The 17,759-nt window shown below is 43.8% G+C and overlaps 1 protein-coding gene across 1 annotated transcript in view; it reads left to right on the top strand.

Moving 5' to 3' along the window:
• Positions 1 to 71: 71 nt before the first annotated feature.
• Positions 72 to 17,759, top strand: part of JAG1 (jagged canonical Notch ligand 1) — a 38,142-nt gene continuing 20,454 nt past the window's right edge. Inside the window, exons 1-3 of the mRNA XM_074916333.1 lie at positions 72 to 743; positions 1,760 to 2,065; positions 13,002 to 13,053. Coding sequence (XP_074772434.1) covers positions 663 to 743; positions 1,760 to 2,065; positions 13,002 to 13,053 — 439 coding nt within the window. The 5' untranslated portion in view covers positions 72 to 662. The remainder of the gene's footprint in view (positions 744 to 1,759; positions 2,066 to 13,001; positions 13,054 to 17,759) is intronic.

The following is a 17,759-nucleotide window of genomic DNA, read 5'->3' as shown; positions in this document are numbered from 1 at the left end:
TTCCCCTCCCTCCCTTCTTCCCCCCCCCTCATGCATATGGATGGGCGCATGCGCGGGCGGGCGGCCTCCCCGCCTGCCGCCGTGGGCTAGATGAAGCCGAGCGGCGGCGGGGCTCCCAGACGGGCGGCCGGCTGCAGGGTGGTGTGTGTGTGCTGCATGTGCGTGTGTGTGGTGTGTGCGTGCGTGTGTGTGTGTGTGGTGTGTCTCGGGGGGGTGGGGTGGTGCTGGGGGGTTCGCCGCGCCTCCACCGCGCGGTGGCCGGCGACCTGAAAGGAATAAAAGGACCGGGATAATAATCGCAGTAATAAAAAAAAAAAGAAGAAAAAAAAAAGAAAAGGAGAGGGAGAAAAGAAAAGAGGGAGGCGAGAGAATAAGGAGAATAAAAGGAGGCTGGGCTGCTTTGCATTGAAGACCGGGGCGCTATTGAAAGCGCCTGAAAAGCGGCGTTGTTCGGCGCGGGTGCGCGCCGCGGCCGGCGCGGTATATTAGAGCGGGGCGGCGGCGGCGGCGGGCAGCAGCGGCGGCGCCTCCTCCTCCTCCTCTTCCTCCTCCTCCCTCCTCCTCCTCCTCCTCCCTCCTGGCCCTCCCCGTCCCGTCCCGGAGCGAGCGGCGGCGGCGGCCTGCAGGCGGGCGGGCGGGTAGGCAGGCAGCGCGGCGGCGGCATGCGTGCGCCCCGGCGGGCAGCCGCGGCGGCGTGCTCCCTCGGCCTCCTCCTCCTCGCCCTGCTGGGGCTGCGGGCAAAGGTACGTCCCTGGGTCTGCAACGGGAGAGGGGGGTAACCGCGAACCGGGCTATCGGGTCTACCGCGCTGAGCGGTTGTTGCCGGTGATTTTTTTTGACGCTTTTGCTGTGGAACGCGGCTCCCGCGGGGATGACGGTAGGTGGCTTTTTTTTAAGCAAAAAAAGCAACCAAAACCCTAAACTTTCAGCGAGGCACAAGGCGCTTTTGCAGAGCTCCTTCAGCCGGAGCGGAGTGACTGCTGCGAACTTTTTTTGCGGAGATAGCAAACGCAGAAGTCCTCCTTTGCAGCAAGACTTAATTCCCTGGGAATAGAAAACGCACTGACTGCAAACCGCTTGGTTTTTTTGCTTGTGGGTTTGTTGTTGGTTTTTTGTTTGTTTGTTTTTCCCGCGAAATTACTTTTTTCTTTTAAATTTTTCATATTTCTTTAAACCGGGGCTAATCGCGCTACTCCTTGGGGAGGGGTGGGGGGGGTGTGTGTGACTAATGAGCAAGGTCTGAATCTCAGCTGGGCAGCCTTGAGCGGGGAGGCTGTTTTCCCCGTTTCAACTGCACCTCGGAGTAGGCAGAGGGGTTGCCTTTCCAGGGTGCTTTAGCTACCTCGTTTTGTTGGGTTTGCCCTGGCGTGTTGCACTCTTGGTCCGGTTTAGTTATTTCCTAACGATTTAGAAGCCTTCCTCACACAGACAGTGTGTGTTGGAGTTGGCACCTACGGTTCTTTTTTAGCATTAATGGCAATGATGGGATGGGATGATTTATGAACCTTTTTCGTGGATGTGTGATAGGGAAAAGCTTGGAGTGGTTCCCACCCTTTTTCTCCTTTAATATTATGTGTGTGCTTCTTGAAAGCACGCTTAAAATGATTTTCTCCTGTCTGTAGAGTTGTTGTAGATCGCATTTGGGGGAAAAAGTGAGGTAACTGTCTGCTTCTTGTTTCTCTTTTTTTTTTTTTTTTTTTTTTTTTGTTTTGTTTTGTTTTTTTTGTTTTCTCCTCCGGTTCTTTCTTGGGATTAACAGGTGACTTTAGCGTCGGGACAGTTCGAGTTGGAGATCTTATCCATGCAAAATGTGAATGGTGAACTGCAAAATGGAAATTGCTGTGATGGCACCCGAAACCCAGGAGATAGAAAATGCACCAGAGACGAGTGTGATACCTATTTTAAAGTTTGCCTGAAGGAGTATCAATCGCGGGTCACTGCTGGCGGTCCTTGCAGCTTTGGATCCAAATCCACTCCTGTCATCGGAGGAAATACCTTCAATTTAAAGTACAGCCGGAATAATGAAAAGAACCGGATTGTTATCCCTTTCAGCTTTGCCTGGCCGGTGAGTTGCGTGGCCTCTTCTGGCTCTGCTTCTGTTGGACGGTGCTGTTTGAGATGGCCATAGTGAGCCCAGCTCTAACTTCTTGCTCAGGAGCCAAGGGACCAGGTCTGGGGAGGGAGCAGGCATCTTGGGAAAAGCGTCGGGAATCGGCAGCACAGAAATGAGTAAAATGTTGGTGGTGTTTTTGTTCCCTGGGGCTCACAATGCACAGCCTGTTAAATTTGAAAGTCAGATGTGCAGCGAGGGGGATCTAAATGGGTCAGGGAAGCAAACCCAGTATCTCTGCACTTTACAGCATGAATAAGTCTCTTGAGACTTAGAAGGTCAGAAGTTCATTTTTTTTTTCTTGGTGTGTTTTTTTTTTTTTTTTCCCCTAACCAGTGAAGTCTTGGGCTTAAGCCAAAAGAGCAGTGGGTTAGGGGCTGTAGAGGGATCCCGTGTGAAAAGTGTGTGTCATAGCTGGCCTCCTTCCCTGGAGCGTGTTTGGGAAGGCTTCCTGCTTCTCCCAAGGGGAAATCTCACTGCAGTGCTTGGTGTTGATGGGAGCCACTGCTGCTCTTGGTGAAGTAGTTGCCAGCCTCCCTGAGAAGCTTGCTATATTTTGAGGTACTTGTGGACCCTAGCAGCTAAAGACTGAGAAAAGCCTGGCCTTAGCTGTTGGTTCATTTCGCCCACTCCTCCCCACAGCACACCTTTTCCTGGCTACTTGTCTCTGTGGTCCAGAGATTCTGGCTTCCCTGTACTTCTGTGCAGAACTTGATAGCTCGGGGGAGGTGGGGCTCTCAGGCTCTTTACCAGCGTTGTCCACTCTAGCAAATACTGGTCAGCCTTGCAGAGCAGTGAGATGGAGGACTCAAGGCAACCCCTTGATTAGCCGAAGCCTGCTTTGTTGTTGGTCACGTAAAGAACACTCGCTTAGACGTCAGTGCAGCTTATTTCTTCTGGGGTGCTCAGAGGGTTGAAGCTTTGATACGTTCAGCTCTGTGGTGGAGTGCTCTACTTGCTCTATGGAAACTGAGGACCACCTTTGCAAAACAGCCATTGCCCAGGACAGACCCATAGTGGTGGGTTCCGGGGATGTAGGCTTTCTGGACATAGAAGAGTGCCATGGCCTTGGGTGGCAGGAGGTGCATTGTGTTGTGCCCAGCAGCGCTGTGTGCAGGCAAGCAAAAAAACTGAGGGCAACTGCTCTGGAGGGCTCTTATACACACACAACAGTCTGGCTTTTGAGGAGGCTCTCTGGGGTGCTGTGGTCAGAAAGCTGAAAGCTCCCAAATTTATGCTTCTGAAACTTATATTTAGAGATCACCTAGGAAACGGAACTGTTTTCTCCCCCCCTCCTCTTCTCCAGAGGCGCTGAGAAGGCAATTTCCCACCGACTGCCTTGGGATATGTTGATGCTCAGCAGTTTTGAAAATCCAGTCATCCTAACCTAGATGCCTAAGGTCATTTTTGTGAGGGGAGGAGGGCTCTTACGTGCATGCAGGGGAGGGGTGAATCTTGGTTTCCTATCCTCTGTCACTATCACTGCTGGCGAGGTGGAAGCATGCGTAGACTTTCCACTCCCTCCAAAGCTTGGCCCTTCCTAGGCAGATAAGAACTGGTTGCTGGGAGGGCCTGGACTTTTTTTTTTGGGGTGGGGGTGGAAAGCCCGCCCCAAAAGCATTCCTTCTCCAGTTGTAGTGTAGACACCCACTTTGTAGTCCTGCAGCCAAGTGCTGCAGCAGCCATGTGTTCTTGAAGTGTCCTGTGCTGCCTCCTACCTGCCTCCTCCGTCAGTTGTGACTTCTGGAGTATTGAGGGCTGCAGAGCCACGAGGGTGAAATCAAATCTGCGTTTTTAAGGAGATAGTATTACAAAGTACAATAGCAGAGTTAACAAAAGTATTCTCTGTTGGAAGTACAAGTCCTCCCTTTCTTTCTTTCTCTTTTCTTTCTTTTTTTTTTTCCTAACATGAAATGAGATAAAACTGTTATCAAATATGCCATCAAAGGGATAAAGGGCTTTGTAAAAATCTGAGGTATTTGAAGCTTTGCCAATGGCTGCAGTGCTTGTGTTGCAGATTTTGTCTTTTTTTCAGAAGCCAGGTTCATCAAAGATTTTTTTTTTTTTTTTAAACTAGCCCCCCTACCCTGCTCCCAGTAATTCAGGTGCCTTGAATCTGAAGATACGTGTATGTATATAAAAATGATGTGAAAACTGAACATGTTCCTCCTAACAGCTCCTCACTTCATAGAGTTGGGAAGGGAAATCTGTGCGTAGAGGGTGGGTTTGGAGGGCTGGGGACCCTGGGAGGAGTTTCTTAAGCTTGCCTGCATCTTAGTAAAAGAAATGCTTCTATTGTCCTGCTGAATCTAATTGAGCACTGGAATCCTAGAGCAGCAGCAGTAAAACCCCAACGCAGCATTTGAAATGTGTGAAACTTGATGACTTCAGACACTCTGGTTCCTAAGACTGGAATTTTTGGAATAAACTCTTGCATATTCCCATGCAGAAATGCACTTTTCGAGATTGTGATGGTAGTCTGTTTGCAATTATTAAGTCTGCCTCCCAGCTTTAACTTCCATAGGACACAGCTTTTATCCTAGCCATTGTGACTTTCAAATGGCATTTGAACAAAAGAATATCTAATGTGGCAAAGCTCTTATTTATACTAAAATTGTGTACACAAAACATTTTAGGCGTTTTGAAAGCTCTACAGATAAAGTAGTAAACTGAATTAGTCAACTCGAAACTGATGCTGGAATTTCAGAACATAAAAAAATTATTTAGGTGGGTAAATACTGTTGACTTTAGTAAAAGCATGAGACCAGTGTTGCATTTACCAATGTGGCTACTGGTGAGAGATGTCTTTGAATACATCCAACTGAAAATTGTGAGGAAGGTGGTAGGAGCCAGACAAACATGTTAATCATATTGCACTTAAAAATTCATGCTCATCTCTGAATATGTGTTGTGTTCTACTGTCTGAAGGAGGCTTTTCTTGGATGTTCCAGCTTCAGTCAGTAACATTAAGAAATCTTGTTGCCTTGACTACTTTTAAAAAAAAAAAAAATCTCTTCCCATGTCAAGCTGCCCCCTTATGCCGTTTGTGAAAAATAGTTACATTGCATTAAAGGCCTTTATTCATCATGCAGGAGAGGAAGAAGAGAGGATGGTTTTAAATGTATTGTTAGATCTGGCTTTGTGGTTGTAATGTCGATTTGCAGTGTCGGAGCCTTATTAATAACTTAGGTGGTTTGCTCTTGTCAGTTTGATATGTACCCCTGTGAGTAATGGCTGTGGAGATGGTGGGCCATAAATTAAGTGATGGGAGGTTTGAGTAAGTTGCTAGGAAACAGGCCAGCAGACCAGCATAAAAGAACTAGAGTGCATCAGAGAGCTGCCCCTGCAGTAGCTAGCAATTCTTCAGTAAACTGAAACAATAGTGATGATGATTAAAAAAAAAACCAACCAAAAAAAACAAAACACCAAACAAAACCACAACGCATAGGCTTGCTTCCTGTATTTCTTTTGAGACTTCAGTCACTTTCTTGACAGGCAAACTTGGCTTGTGAAGCCATATAGAAAAGTACGGAACAAAAGAATTTCCATGTTCCACTTGTCAAAGTCTGTCTCAACAAGTTTTGTTTCATGGTAGACACATGCTCTTCTTTGACATAAATCAAATCTCTTGCCTTTCTTAAAGAAGCCAAAGTGTGATTTGTGCTATAGCTTAAGGGAGCTGTGCATGAATTAACTAAGCAAATCTTAGCACTAAACTTTGCTTTTATGTAAAGAAAGATCTTTTGGGGGTTTGGCAAGACTGTGAGTAAGGAGGAGGTCAAACTTGGCAATTCCTTTGGTATGCATAGCTCCAGTTTCAAACGGCTTGTTTATCCTGAAATTATGATCCTTGTAATTATTTAATATTGGGGCCAATTGCATGAACACATCGGGGAAACTACTGAGGTGGAAAAAAAGCCTCCAGCATCTAAATGACTTCAGCACAAAATACAATTAAAAAGAGGTTTGAACATCTTATTTCAACCTTACTCAAAAAAATACAATAGTTAGCCTTTCCCCTCTTTAATGACAAATCTTACTGCTACTGGTTCCTGAAGACGTAAAATATGTTTTCTGGGTAGACACTGTTTTTCCTGGCTACAAAGAGGTAATAAAAGAACTTTAGTGTTTTTTAAGCTTCATGAACTTTTTCCCCCATCTTAACACAAGAGGCTTCCAAAATACTAATCTGCAGCTGATATTAAAGTAACAGCCTTTTGAATCTGAAAGAATCAAAAAGAATCAACTCTTTTTAAAAAACAAGCTCCTTTTAAAAAACAAACAAGCAACAAACCAAACAACAAAACACAACAGTAGGTCACAGCCATAAAACTAAGGCTTGTTTTTTGATTTTTGTTTCTCCTTCCTTGCAGTTAACTTTTTAAAAACTTGTAGAAGCAAATGTTAGATATTGTTCAAGCTTTTCTTAAAGAATGCCCAATAAGTCATCTTGGAGCACAGGCAGATCAGAAGACATTTTTATAACAAAATGCATATTAACCAAATCTCCACTGTGTCATTTATTGTTGACTAATAATTTACAAATAAATCTTTAGCACTCAAAGTGCAATGTTTTGCCTAGGATTACTATCCAAAACAGAGCCAAGAGTATTAAGTAACATCTGAAGTGTAATTAGCACCCACAAGGCTGGTTTTTTTCCCAGGACTGCAGAGAAGTGATGCATCCATTTGGAGGTTTTGGACTTTTTACATGGTCTTAAGAGTTATTTATGTTCCAGTCAGTTCAGAACTGCAGCTTCCTGTTAAATCCCTTTGAATGTATTACCATAATATATCTAAAAATAAATCCTTATCTTGTCTGCTCCCAGAATTTTGGTTCTTGTTATAATAAAGGCCTGCTCCAGTTTAGCTTCCGTGGCAGCTAGATTGGGCCTGGCATTGGAGCTTATTCCTAAACTTTCTCAGACTGCATACATCCAGCACTGTCAGCTTGTTTATGCAGCTGGAAAACTATGTGTTTGAAAATGAATTGCATAAAATTGATGCTTTATGCTTAAAATTCTAGTATACTCAAGGAAACATACCATTTCGTTGTGGACTGAAAGCTGGAATAGAAGTAAACTACTTCTGAAGCTAGTAGAGTTGGGCCTTTGCTAATGAAGTGAGGTGCCATACACGAGGCTTGCACTCATCATTATATGTGACACTTATTCCAGCTTCAGTTCTTAAGGCTGATGCCCTGCACTAGGTGCAGAAACCTTAAGCTACAGTTCATAAAAGTGTTTCTGTGTAGATAACACTAATGACATGATTGGGTTTGAAAATTCAAACTAAACTTGACTTTGCGTTTCTGCTGATGAATAAAAGTTCTCTGTGTTCATTGACACAGTCCTGATAATTTTACCTGGTAACCCATATGCCTGAACATGGGGAAAGATGTCAAAACTAGAAGCTGTTGCATTTGTTTCCTGTTAGTCTGTGAAGCTCATGGTTCTGTGGTAACTATTCTGCAGCATAAATTACACTCGTTATTCTTGTAGTATTCAAAAGAAACTGTAAAATGTGGATAGAAGTGGTTAAGTGGTTTGTAAATAGTCAAACATCCAGAGTCCTTTACCAGCTCAACCCAGTTCTTATGCACTTAGGTAAATAAGTAGAAAGGCTTCTTGTTCAGGCTTGCTCTGTGTGAACCTGACTGTTTTGCTTGGCTGGCTACTAGGTATTCTCTCTATTAACCTTGCCACCCTTTTGTAACTGGTGCATTTAATTATCACTAGGATGCTTTAAACAGGTAGGGGGACTGATAAGAGCGGGTAATCTGCTTGTTGGGGAAGGTTGAAAGCAACCATTGACATTCTGGCCTACCTGCTAGTCTCTGACAAGTGGGGCTCCATGAGAAAATAACTCCGTAACTAGATAAGGTGCTGATTAAAATGCTGTTGTCGTATGAAGCACACTGGTAGCTGAAATAACTTAAAATCATTAGTTTAAAAAGAAAGAAAAAAAAAAAGGGGGGGGGGAAGAAGATGCTATACTCTTCTCTTTTTTTTAAAGGAGGGGAGGAGGGAGGACCCCAAGTCTCCCCCCTCTATCCCAGTACATTGTTTGGTTAATGCATGCTAGTTTTATGATTGGAATACATTGTAGTTCGGCCACCCAGACAGAGGCATTGACTGCTAATATTAACCAAGAACAATAGCGTGGCCATACTGACTGCAGTGAGGATTACAGAACATAATGAGGCCTATCCAAAAATAATGCTAATACAGGACAAGCAACAGGAAGCAGCAGTAGACTCAGCATTGCTCGGCTCCCAGACAAACCATGGACTTACTTCACACAATGGCAACTTCAGCACATTATGTATTCACAGGATACTCATTATTCCAGCAGGCTTGCCAGATCAGAGATCAGCCTGGTTTACTGGATGCTTAAGCGTATGCATAGTTTGGATAGCGGTACTTTTGTGTCCTTCATCATTTGGCAGGAGGGTGGCAGTTGCATCGCAGAGAAGGTCTTGACTTCTGTTACTGACTTGGCTTGTGTCAAGGCAGAATGGGGAGTGGGGGTGGAAATCTCTCCTGGAAGCTGCTAATATAGCTAAATTTGTTTTTGTGTCTTCTCCTTTATGTGGCAATGAAGTGTTTACTGGCACTAACAGCAATGAAGGAGCTACTCAAAATGAGGACTAAAGGAACAGTGTGCTCTGTTTTCATGTGGGCATATTCTGATGAGGCTTCTGGCTGGGCTGCCCAGCTCTTGGCCGTGGACTCTGAGGCGTGAGATTGTTACAGCCTTGACTTTGTTAACAGATGCAGAGCTGAGAGTAATAGCTTCATAGGGTCTTGCCTTATCCTTACATAGGCTGACCCAAAGAAGATCTTCCCGATGATGTTGCATTTGACAAAGGGTTAAGAGGGTTAGGTTGTTTTCCTCCTTTTCCCAGACAGATCTGTATCTCCTCTGAGCGAGGAACCGCTTGCCTTCAGCTCCCTTGAAAAAATATTCTGTTGTCAGAGCTGGTTGGCTGGCTGTGGCGTGATGTTGTGACACATCTGTGTAGCATCATCGTGACTTGTCACGTGGCAACAGGGGTACCCAAGCAAGTGTTGCTGATGTTTAGAGGAAGAGCTTTTGTGACTAGCCTTCCCTCTGCTCGGAGATGCCCTCCTCCCTTGCCCTCGGGACCTTTGAAATATGCCTCAGTTTCTTTCTTCCCCATCTCACCCTCTCTCAGCTGAAGGGAGAGGGGATTGCTGGAGCTCTTGGCAATTTGCTGTGGCAGCGTGCCAGTCTCTTAACTTTCTGCCCGAGGAGGCAGGCAGGGTGCGAGCACCGTTCTCAAACTGGTCTCCACAGCTGTGCGTGGCTGGCAGAGCACGAGGAGAACGTTGCTGGGCTTAACCTGCTCTCCTTGTTTGGCAGAGGAGGAGCAGGCACAGCATCCAGAACGCCAACTTCCCACTGCATTTGTCTAGTCATGGTTTCACATGCTCAGCAAAGCTCTTGCATGGTTTAACCACAAGTATAGGAGGGAAAGAAGTTTGACTAGTTGCAACCCCTTTCAAAAAGGAGGCAGTCCTTTCACTAATGAGCCTGATATTTTAATCTTGCTCTGTCCTGCTGAATCGCAGAATGCCTTTAGCAGCCAAAGTACAAAACCACCTCTTTTGGGTGGATATCTGCATGAAGGGAGGGTAGAAGGTAATCAAGCTGAGAGCTTTAAACACCTTCTGCTTACCTGGAGCTGCTAGTGTTTCATTTAAATTACCAGAAAAGAGGTTGCCTCGCCCTTTGAGACCCTTAAAAGGGGCAGTTTCAGGGTCTTCAAAGTCTTTCTTGAGTTGTATTATCAATGGATCAAGACTAAATCCTGGTGTCTTATTGAGGAAAATGGCCCTTGCTTATTGGTGCTTTCTCAGTTTTTTGGAGTGTGAACTTAACCATTTCCATCCTCTCATGGCTTAACTCATAGGAGTTTTGCTTAAATTTGACTGTGCAGCCTTTCAGTCCTCTGGGCTGATCAGACTGTGGATGTTCTGCAAACTGTGCCGGCTTGCTGTTCCTTTCAAGCTGCCTTTCCTCTCGTGCCAGAATCCCTGCCTTCTGGTCAAGCTCAGGTTTACAGTGGCTAATTGGGTGTGACTCTGGAAAGTTCACTGCTGCCTTGTTGCCTAGGACATTGCTTTGATGGAATAAGGTGCATGATGTGGAATTCTCGTGTCTGGATGTATATATTTATTCAAAGATGGGCAGAGGTCATCTGTGGGCATGGGAAAACTTAAACCTCCATGCTGTAAGTAGTCATTCCTGAGATATCTGAATCGTTGATCTATAGAGTGGGGATGATATGCACTTTTAAAAAAAATCTCAACAGTGCAGTCTTTGCACAGAACTGGTTTCTTTTTTTGGGTGGGGGTGGGAATTGGCTGGAGGTATGTGATAGTTGGATTGTTGAAGGGGGCTTGCTACTGTTGTTGTGGGGCTGTGGGTGTCTGTGTGCCTTTTGTTTAGAAGTGTTCCATCTTGAACACAAAGTCCTGTCCTTTCTTTGCCTCGTGCTGAGAGGGACAGAGCCAAGAGATTAAACTGCCATTCTTTGTATCATCTCTTTTCAGGACAGGGATTCTTCATTTTAAATATTCAAATGAGGTGAGAGGAGGCACACAGAAACAAGGGAATTGCTAGGGTAGGTCTATTCCCCCTGCATTTTGTTTCCATCCAGTTAAGCAGAAGCGTCTCCTCTCTTTAAACAAACTCTGTTGGAAAGTGGTCACACAAGTATCTAGTACTTGTAGCACTTAAAGCTAGGATTCAGCCTTTCCTTTCCTTAAGGGCTAGGTGTGTTGGTAAACAGTCCTGAGAACCAACTGGGAACTGTTGCTATGAGTTTAGACAAAATATCTTCCAAAACAATTATGCAAGGCCAAAAGGAAAACATCCTTCACTTTATTGGAAGTAGTGCTCGTTGCCATAATTCATTCTCTAGACCATAATATTTTTTTCAAGCTTGCAGTGACATGTTGTGCTTGTGCTTCTCAATATTGGTAATTAAACCAGTGAGGAAGCACCCAAGATAGTGCAATCTGTAATATGGCTCAGGAGTTCTATTCTGTTTTTTGGGGGGTTTTGTGGTTTTTTACCTCTGACTTGTGTAAGAACTTCTTAAATCTGCTTTAAACAGCGTTAAATAATCATGTTGTATCGTGGTTTATTTTCAGAGGGTTTTTTAAGCTGGCAGACTGCATCTAGAATAGTAACAAACAACATGTAACTTTTATGAAATATTAACCAAAAATGGTTTGGGCCAGTGGAGCCTCTCAATAGAAGTTTGGGTGCATGTCTTGGCTTGCCCAGCTTTGCTTACTTTGGAAGCATTTTCCCACAGTTATCAGTGAATGAAATGGAATCCTAGTCTGCTTTGAATATGAAACATATTTAGGCTATATTGCAAGCCAGTGTCCATCACAAACTAGGTTTTCATTCAGAGGCTGCATGCTGTGTCCAGTCGTGAGAAAGCAGTCTGCTTCAACTCTTCCCCCCCCCCCCCCCCCCCCCTTTTCTTTTTCTCGAGGAATTCGAGGTCTGCCTTACGCTTGTGCCTTGTAGCAGCTTGCTCTCAGAACTGTATTTTGGTTTTGTTACAGAAAAGGTGTTAAGCACTGCAGACCACAAATGAGCAGACTGTGAGCGAGTACCGATACAATTAAGGAGGAATAAACCTTACGCTACACAGTTTGTATGGCAAAGTATCAAAACCCTTCATGGAGAGATTTTATTTGTTCTGTTATTGTTCTGCTCACCAGGAAGATCTTTACCTCATTTATAGTTATTATGATACTTTTTACTTTTAAAGTATTTTTTTTTTTTCTTATTTTTCCTCAGCGTTGTTGGTTTTTTTTAGGGGGGGTGTGTGTTTTGTTTTGGTTTTGAATCATTCTGTAAGTTTGGATATGGCTTGCTAAATGGCAGTTTTGAAAGATACAGCCTGGATAATAATACCTCAGAGTAGAGCTGGGGGAGGAGAAGACGTTTTAATGGCTCTTGTTCTCAAGTTAAGTTTGAAGATAAAGGTGGCTTAGATGTAATAGCTGGCAGCTTCCCAACCCATGGAGTCACTTCAGTTAGTTTATGCTTATGATTATTATTACTGGAGTGCTGGCGAGCTCATTGGCAGATTAGTGCATCTGTAAATGTGACACGGGGTGGATAGCGCGTCTTCCCTTTCCCTGCTCTTCCACATAGTCTGGTCTTAGCTTTTGTTTTACAATGCTTCTCTCTCACCCCACCCCCTTCCCATAGCCATCAGTTCTTCCCTCGGTTACCTGATACTTGTGGGAGCTGCGATGGCCCTCATGCAGACAAAGCTTTCAAAGGGGGTGCTGAAAAGCAAAGTCCCTAGAGATCGCGCTGTCAAGGCAGAGCACAGTAATCTTAGCAACACTTCTTGCTTTCAGGATGGTTGGGGGAAGGGACATCAAGACTGTTCTTCTGTAACAAAATTCTTTTGAAGCAGTTTTTGAGGGTGGGGGTTTGGTTCTGGTTTTTTGATGCGGCTCTGCCAGCCCGGTGTTTTCTGTCTCCCATGTGCAGTTCTTCCACATGTGCTTTATTGTGGCTACCGCATAGTGTCAAAGGCTGTACTTCCTGGTTAAGTACATAAGATGCATTAATGATGACAAAGATGAGCTATCCAAGGTGAAAGGTCTTTAAGTCACACTGGATAAGATAGCTTAGGGGGTTTCAGGAAGATCATGTTTGTCTCAAGTATAATCTATTACCTATTTATGTTTTCAAGTATTCCATTTTAGGGCAGAGGCCAGGAATTTTCCCTTTTAGTTAAAATTGTTGCTGGTGGAGGTGTTTTTTTTTTTTAAATGTCTTAGTCATGTGTGGCCTTGAAACTAACTCTTTTTTTCCTCTTTTGCAGAGATCCTACACACTGCTTGTGGAGGCATGGGATTACAATGATAACTCTACTAGTAAGTATTCATTCCGCTGGTTTATTTAGTTCGGACAGCTTGATTTCCTGTCCATTGAAAGGCCTTTAGTAGACTAACCAGTTTACTGTGAAGCAGAGCATGAGGAGAGGGAAAAGCTCTCCCCCAGACAATTCGGAGCCACTACTCCAGGCTCTGCAGCAGCCTGTCCCCCTCACGTTGCCTGTAGAGGGCGAGTAGCTCACTCACCTAAGCACCAGTGGTTTGATGCCTAAAAATAGATGCTGTTAATTCCCTCTTTCTCCTTAGGGAGAATAAAAGCCAAGGGGTTTCTTGAGGTTTTTCTGTTTGGATTATTACTTTTTTTAAAATTAGGAGTGGTATTCAGAAGCCTAACTCTTGTCCACTTGGGACCTCTCTGTAAACTACGTACTTCTCAAAACCAAACATGCTGCTTTAAAAAAAAAAAAAAAAATCTCCCTAAGACTTGGTATAGCTATCCATTTTATGACTGTAGATGAGAAACAGGAGTGACTACCAGCTCTTCCTTGGGAGTTGGATGTCTAGGGATTTATAGTGAGGGACTGAAAAATATTTACCAGACACCATCTGGTAGAGCTGGCTGCAAATCAAGGGTGGGAATCTTTTGCCTGGAATGTCTTTGGTTGGTTTCAGAAACTTTCTGCTAAGCTTTTCCTGCTGGCTAGAGGAAGCCACATAGAGTCTCTTGGCACATGAGCTGTTCTGCTTGCTGCCTACTGCTACTGAAGTAGGTGGGCAAAATTAGCTCTATTTTCAATCTAAAGCTCTAATAGTGTGTGGTAAAAGCCGCAGGAGAAAGTATGAATCTGAACTCATAAACCTTTTGTTGACACAACAAGCCTTTTCCTTCAACAAGGAAGCGGCAGTGCTATGGTCCATCTTACACAAATCTTAAAACCAGCTTTCTTGCAGTCTGCTCTGGAATGCCAGGTGACAGCCGCAAAGTAATGAAATGGACTTCATGCTTCACGGGAGAAAGGCCTTGTAAAAATGTGCACAGTGCTGTGGTTTTGTGTTTTAATCAGTGAAGAGCACACTGCTTGGGAATGGCTTTTGAGTCTGGGAACGTTTCCACACAGATCTGCTCTTTTAATATACACAGGATGTCCTATTAGTTCTTAGTTCCAGAATAGAAGTTGTCCCTTGCAGATAATTCATGGGATCTGTCAGTGGTAGCCACGGTTTGCTTTACAACCTGCCACACTCAACACTGTCGCAGTACCTGTGACTTCAGGCCCTACCCCAGCACAGTTGTGGAGTGCTGGCTGGGAGATTTCTTGGCTCTTGTCTACAAAGTGTTTTATGGAGGAACAGAAAATAGATTGCTGCTGGAGCAGCAGAGTCGTATTAAAAATGGAAGATTCCTGAATTCAAAATGAAGGTCTTGTTTACAGTAGGATCTGAGAGTTTTTTCAGACTGGGTCTCTGCCACTTTTACTATTATTAGAGCTCATCTTTTTTCATGAAACAACTGCATTTCCAAAGCTACACAATGAACCCTTTCTTTGCTTTCATGTTCTGGAAGTACAATTGTCTTCAGACAAAATTGCCTCATTTCTCAGCAGTGCATTTGACCAAGTGCAGACATGTTCTTACATATGTTCCTGATTTGCATTCCTGCTCCAGCTTTGCTGTCACATATCCATCTGTAGGTCACTTCAGTCACTGTACTGCACAAAGCTTTTCCTTTGTACCTCATCGCTTAGTCAGCTTTCCCATAGCTGAAGAATAAGTCTTGAAGAACTAGTTAAGGCAATCATTAGGACTAAACAATTATCATATAAAGTGATGAGTATTTTTTTGATGTCCAGGATTTTCTTTTGCCCTAATTACTGCTCAATTGTAAGGACTCTGTGACAGCTCAAAAAAAAAAGTGGGTTTAATAGGCTTTGTGTAACTCTTCCGTAGCTCTAGCATCCTCTGATCAATGTAGTCGTTAGGAGATCCTAGAGTGGATGCTTCCTTCCCCCCTCTACATTCCACTCCTCCTACGTTCCCCTTACCACATACTCTCTCTTGTCTCCCTTCCAAGAGTGGCTTGCAGTTAAATTCTGGCCATGTTGAAGTTGATGAGAATCATGCTTTGTTGGAGCCAAGATTCAGCTTAAATGGTTTTCTTACTCTGGTTCTTGTCTAGATGCCATCTTGCTACTGTCGCTTCATACATAAAGCTAATGGGGCTGACATTGCATCTCAAACTATGTCAAAGAGCTATTGTAAATTACTGGTATCAGTTGCATGTGAATTCCAGACGGGCATAAGAGACTTCAGCACAATGTAAACCAAGCCATAGCTGGAAGTTGTCTGAAACAAAGACTTTCAAAAATAACTGTGGTGTCCTTGGCCACCCAAAACGCCTAGAGAAGTCTGGGCTTTTGTTGTTGTTTGCTTCCTGGTGCTGCATAGTTATAATTTCCAGAAATTGGAGCACTGAAAAGCTAAGGTGGGCAGTCAAAATAGCTAATTGCCCGGTACCTAAAACCTTTGATACAGTTGCCAATGGAATACAAAGACAGACGAATAGCTTTGAAGCATAGCCACAAAAAGGGAATGAAACCAACAAACTTTGACGGCAAAGTGCAGAGTGGAAGCTCAAGATGTACGGAAAGCCTGTCTCTTCCACTTCATCAATTTCTAATTGGTTAATGTTTCCTCTAACCTTTCTATCAAAGCATGGGATTCCAAGTCAGATGATGTCAGAGGAGTTAGGAAGATCGCCTTTCTCTCAAGCCTGGCTGACTGCTGCTTTTTATTTACTTAACCTGTCTGCTGCTTTGGGATTGCTTCCTATAAAACTTAAAACATTGCCGGTGCTGGCTAAGAATGGAAGAGTTGTTGCAATGTCTTCCCTGAAGTCTGGGTCAGTGCACTTGTGTAAGGGCATACTGACAGGTGGGAATAGGGAAGGGTGGAGAAATTTTTGTACAAGAAGGAACATGCCAATACTTCATTGTGAAAACTCTGGGTGATGGCTAATGGAAAGGAATCATAAGTCTGTGAGATCCTACTTGAATTTAAATGCACGGTGGTAGCTTTATAATGTGTATCAAATGGAAGGCATTTTAGCCATGATCCAAAGTGAAATTGCAGCTGGTTTTCATCTGGGCCCTTTAAAAAAATTAGTTTATCCAGTGGACTAATAAGGATGTTTCCATTTGAGTTCAGCCTGTGGTTAAGGGCTCAAAAGAGCCGGTGGCTGGAGTGAGATCTTGTAGACATACAGCAAGGATGTGCTTCCTAATGAGCTGGCAGACAGGGGAAGGATAGAGCAGAGGCAAGAGGAAAGATCTCTTTTCCAAGGCGACTGTTTTTCTGGTGCCAAGGACTGAAATAGCTGTCAGTGGTATGTTCCCAATGGGGAACAGGAAAAGACTGGAAGAGCAGGAGTGAGAGTGTGTGTGTCGGAGGGGGGGGGCAGTTTGCAAAACTAAATTGAAAACTAAATTGTCGTTCCCCTTTTCTTCTGCCACTTAGAGGAGAAAAGGATAGAGTTGTTTTACTCACAAGAAACAGGATGTCTTTATGCATGGAGCTGGTATTTGGGGAAATGCATTTGCTTTCCAACTGTGCTGTAGATCGGGGTGTAATCTTGGCAAGTGCAGCAAAGCCATCTCCAGCATGCATGAGTGGAGCTCTAATCGCTTGACTAGCCCCATTCAAGGCAAACAGATATGCATCTGCTTAAGTACCTCTTAGAATTAGTCAGTAATCTTGTTGATGAGATCTAAGAGCCTTACACCTGCACAGTACAGGACATGATATTGCTCTGGATATACCAGTATGGAAAAGTCCTTAGGCATCTATGTTACTTGTCAATGGGATTTAAATTAATAAAGGCCTGCATGCATTGGAAAGTCTCACACATAGATGTGGGGTTGGGGGCTTAGTGCCAATGAATAATAAAAACTGATTTAAATGGAAAATACTCAGATCCAGAAATACCGGATCGTGAATGAGAAGTTGTTGCCCTTAATTTCACACTGTAAACACTTAATGGATGCCGTAGTCTCCAGCCAAGAATACCCCCCAAAATGGGTAAATGCTTACAGTGTCTGTGTATTGTCACTTTTCTGTGGTTGTGCAGCCAGTGCTTTGATTTGACTTTATTCAAAACTGCAGACAAGCAGGGAGGATCTAGTGGTGAATTGATCATGGATATCTGAGGCTTGAGAAGCCTGTTTGGAAGTTCTTTTTGAAATCTACAAAGCAAAGGTCCTTAGCAAGATATTTTAAAGTATTTTAGATTAAAAACTGCCCATGTGTCATCTCAAGCTTTATGTGGCAACCTCTTTAGTCTTCATCTCTGCCTTATGTTAAATCCCTGAACTTTCTTTTGTAATTGTTGGAAGAACAAGCTGAACATCAGTAACTTTTAATTATTAACACTCAGATGTGCCAGTACTTCACATGCTGCTTTCTAACACGTTATTGGCAAACTGCCCTTCTACCTAAAATTCTTCTGTCACTGGATTATGCTCCCATATACACAACAGCGTAGCCTGGTACTTATTTTCGGGTTTTGTACTATATCTGCAAGGATATTTTGGCTGTTTTATGATAAACTTTCGCTCAGCAGTCAAGTGCTTGCTAGCAGCAGGTCGTAAGGCAGTGTCAGATCATTTAAGTCACAAGACCTGGATTACAAAGTGAAATACTACAGATATATACAATGTTCCGAGCTAATGTTAAGTATTATTATTTCAAAC

The sequence above is a fragment of the Athene noctua genome, chromosome 1 (assembly GCF_965140245.1).
Source record: "Athene noctua chromosome 1, bAthNoc1.hap1.1, whole genome shotgun sequence".
Lineage (NCBI taxonomy): Eukaryota > Metazoa > Chordata > Aves > Strigiformes > Strigidae > Athene > Athene noctua.
Note: the sequence above shows the minus strand (reverse complement) of the source record. Positions and strands in the feature narration are given on the sequence as shown.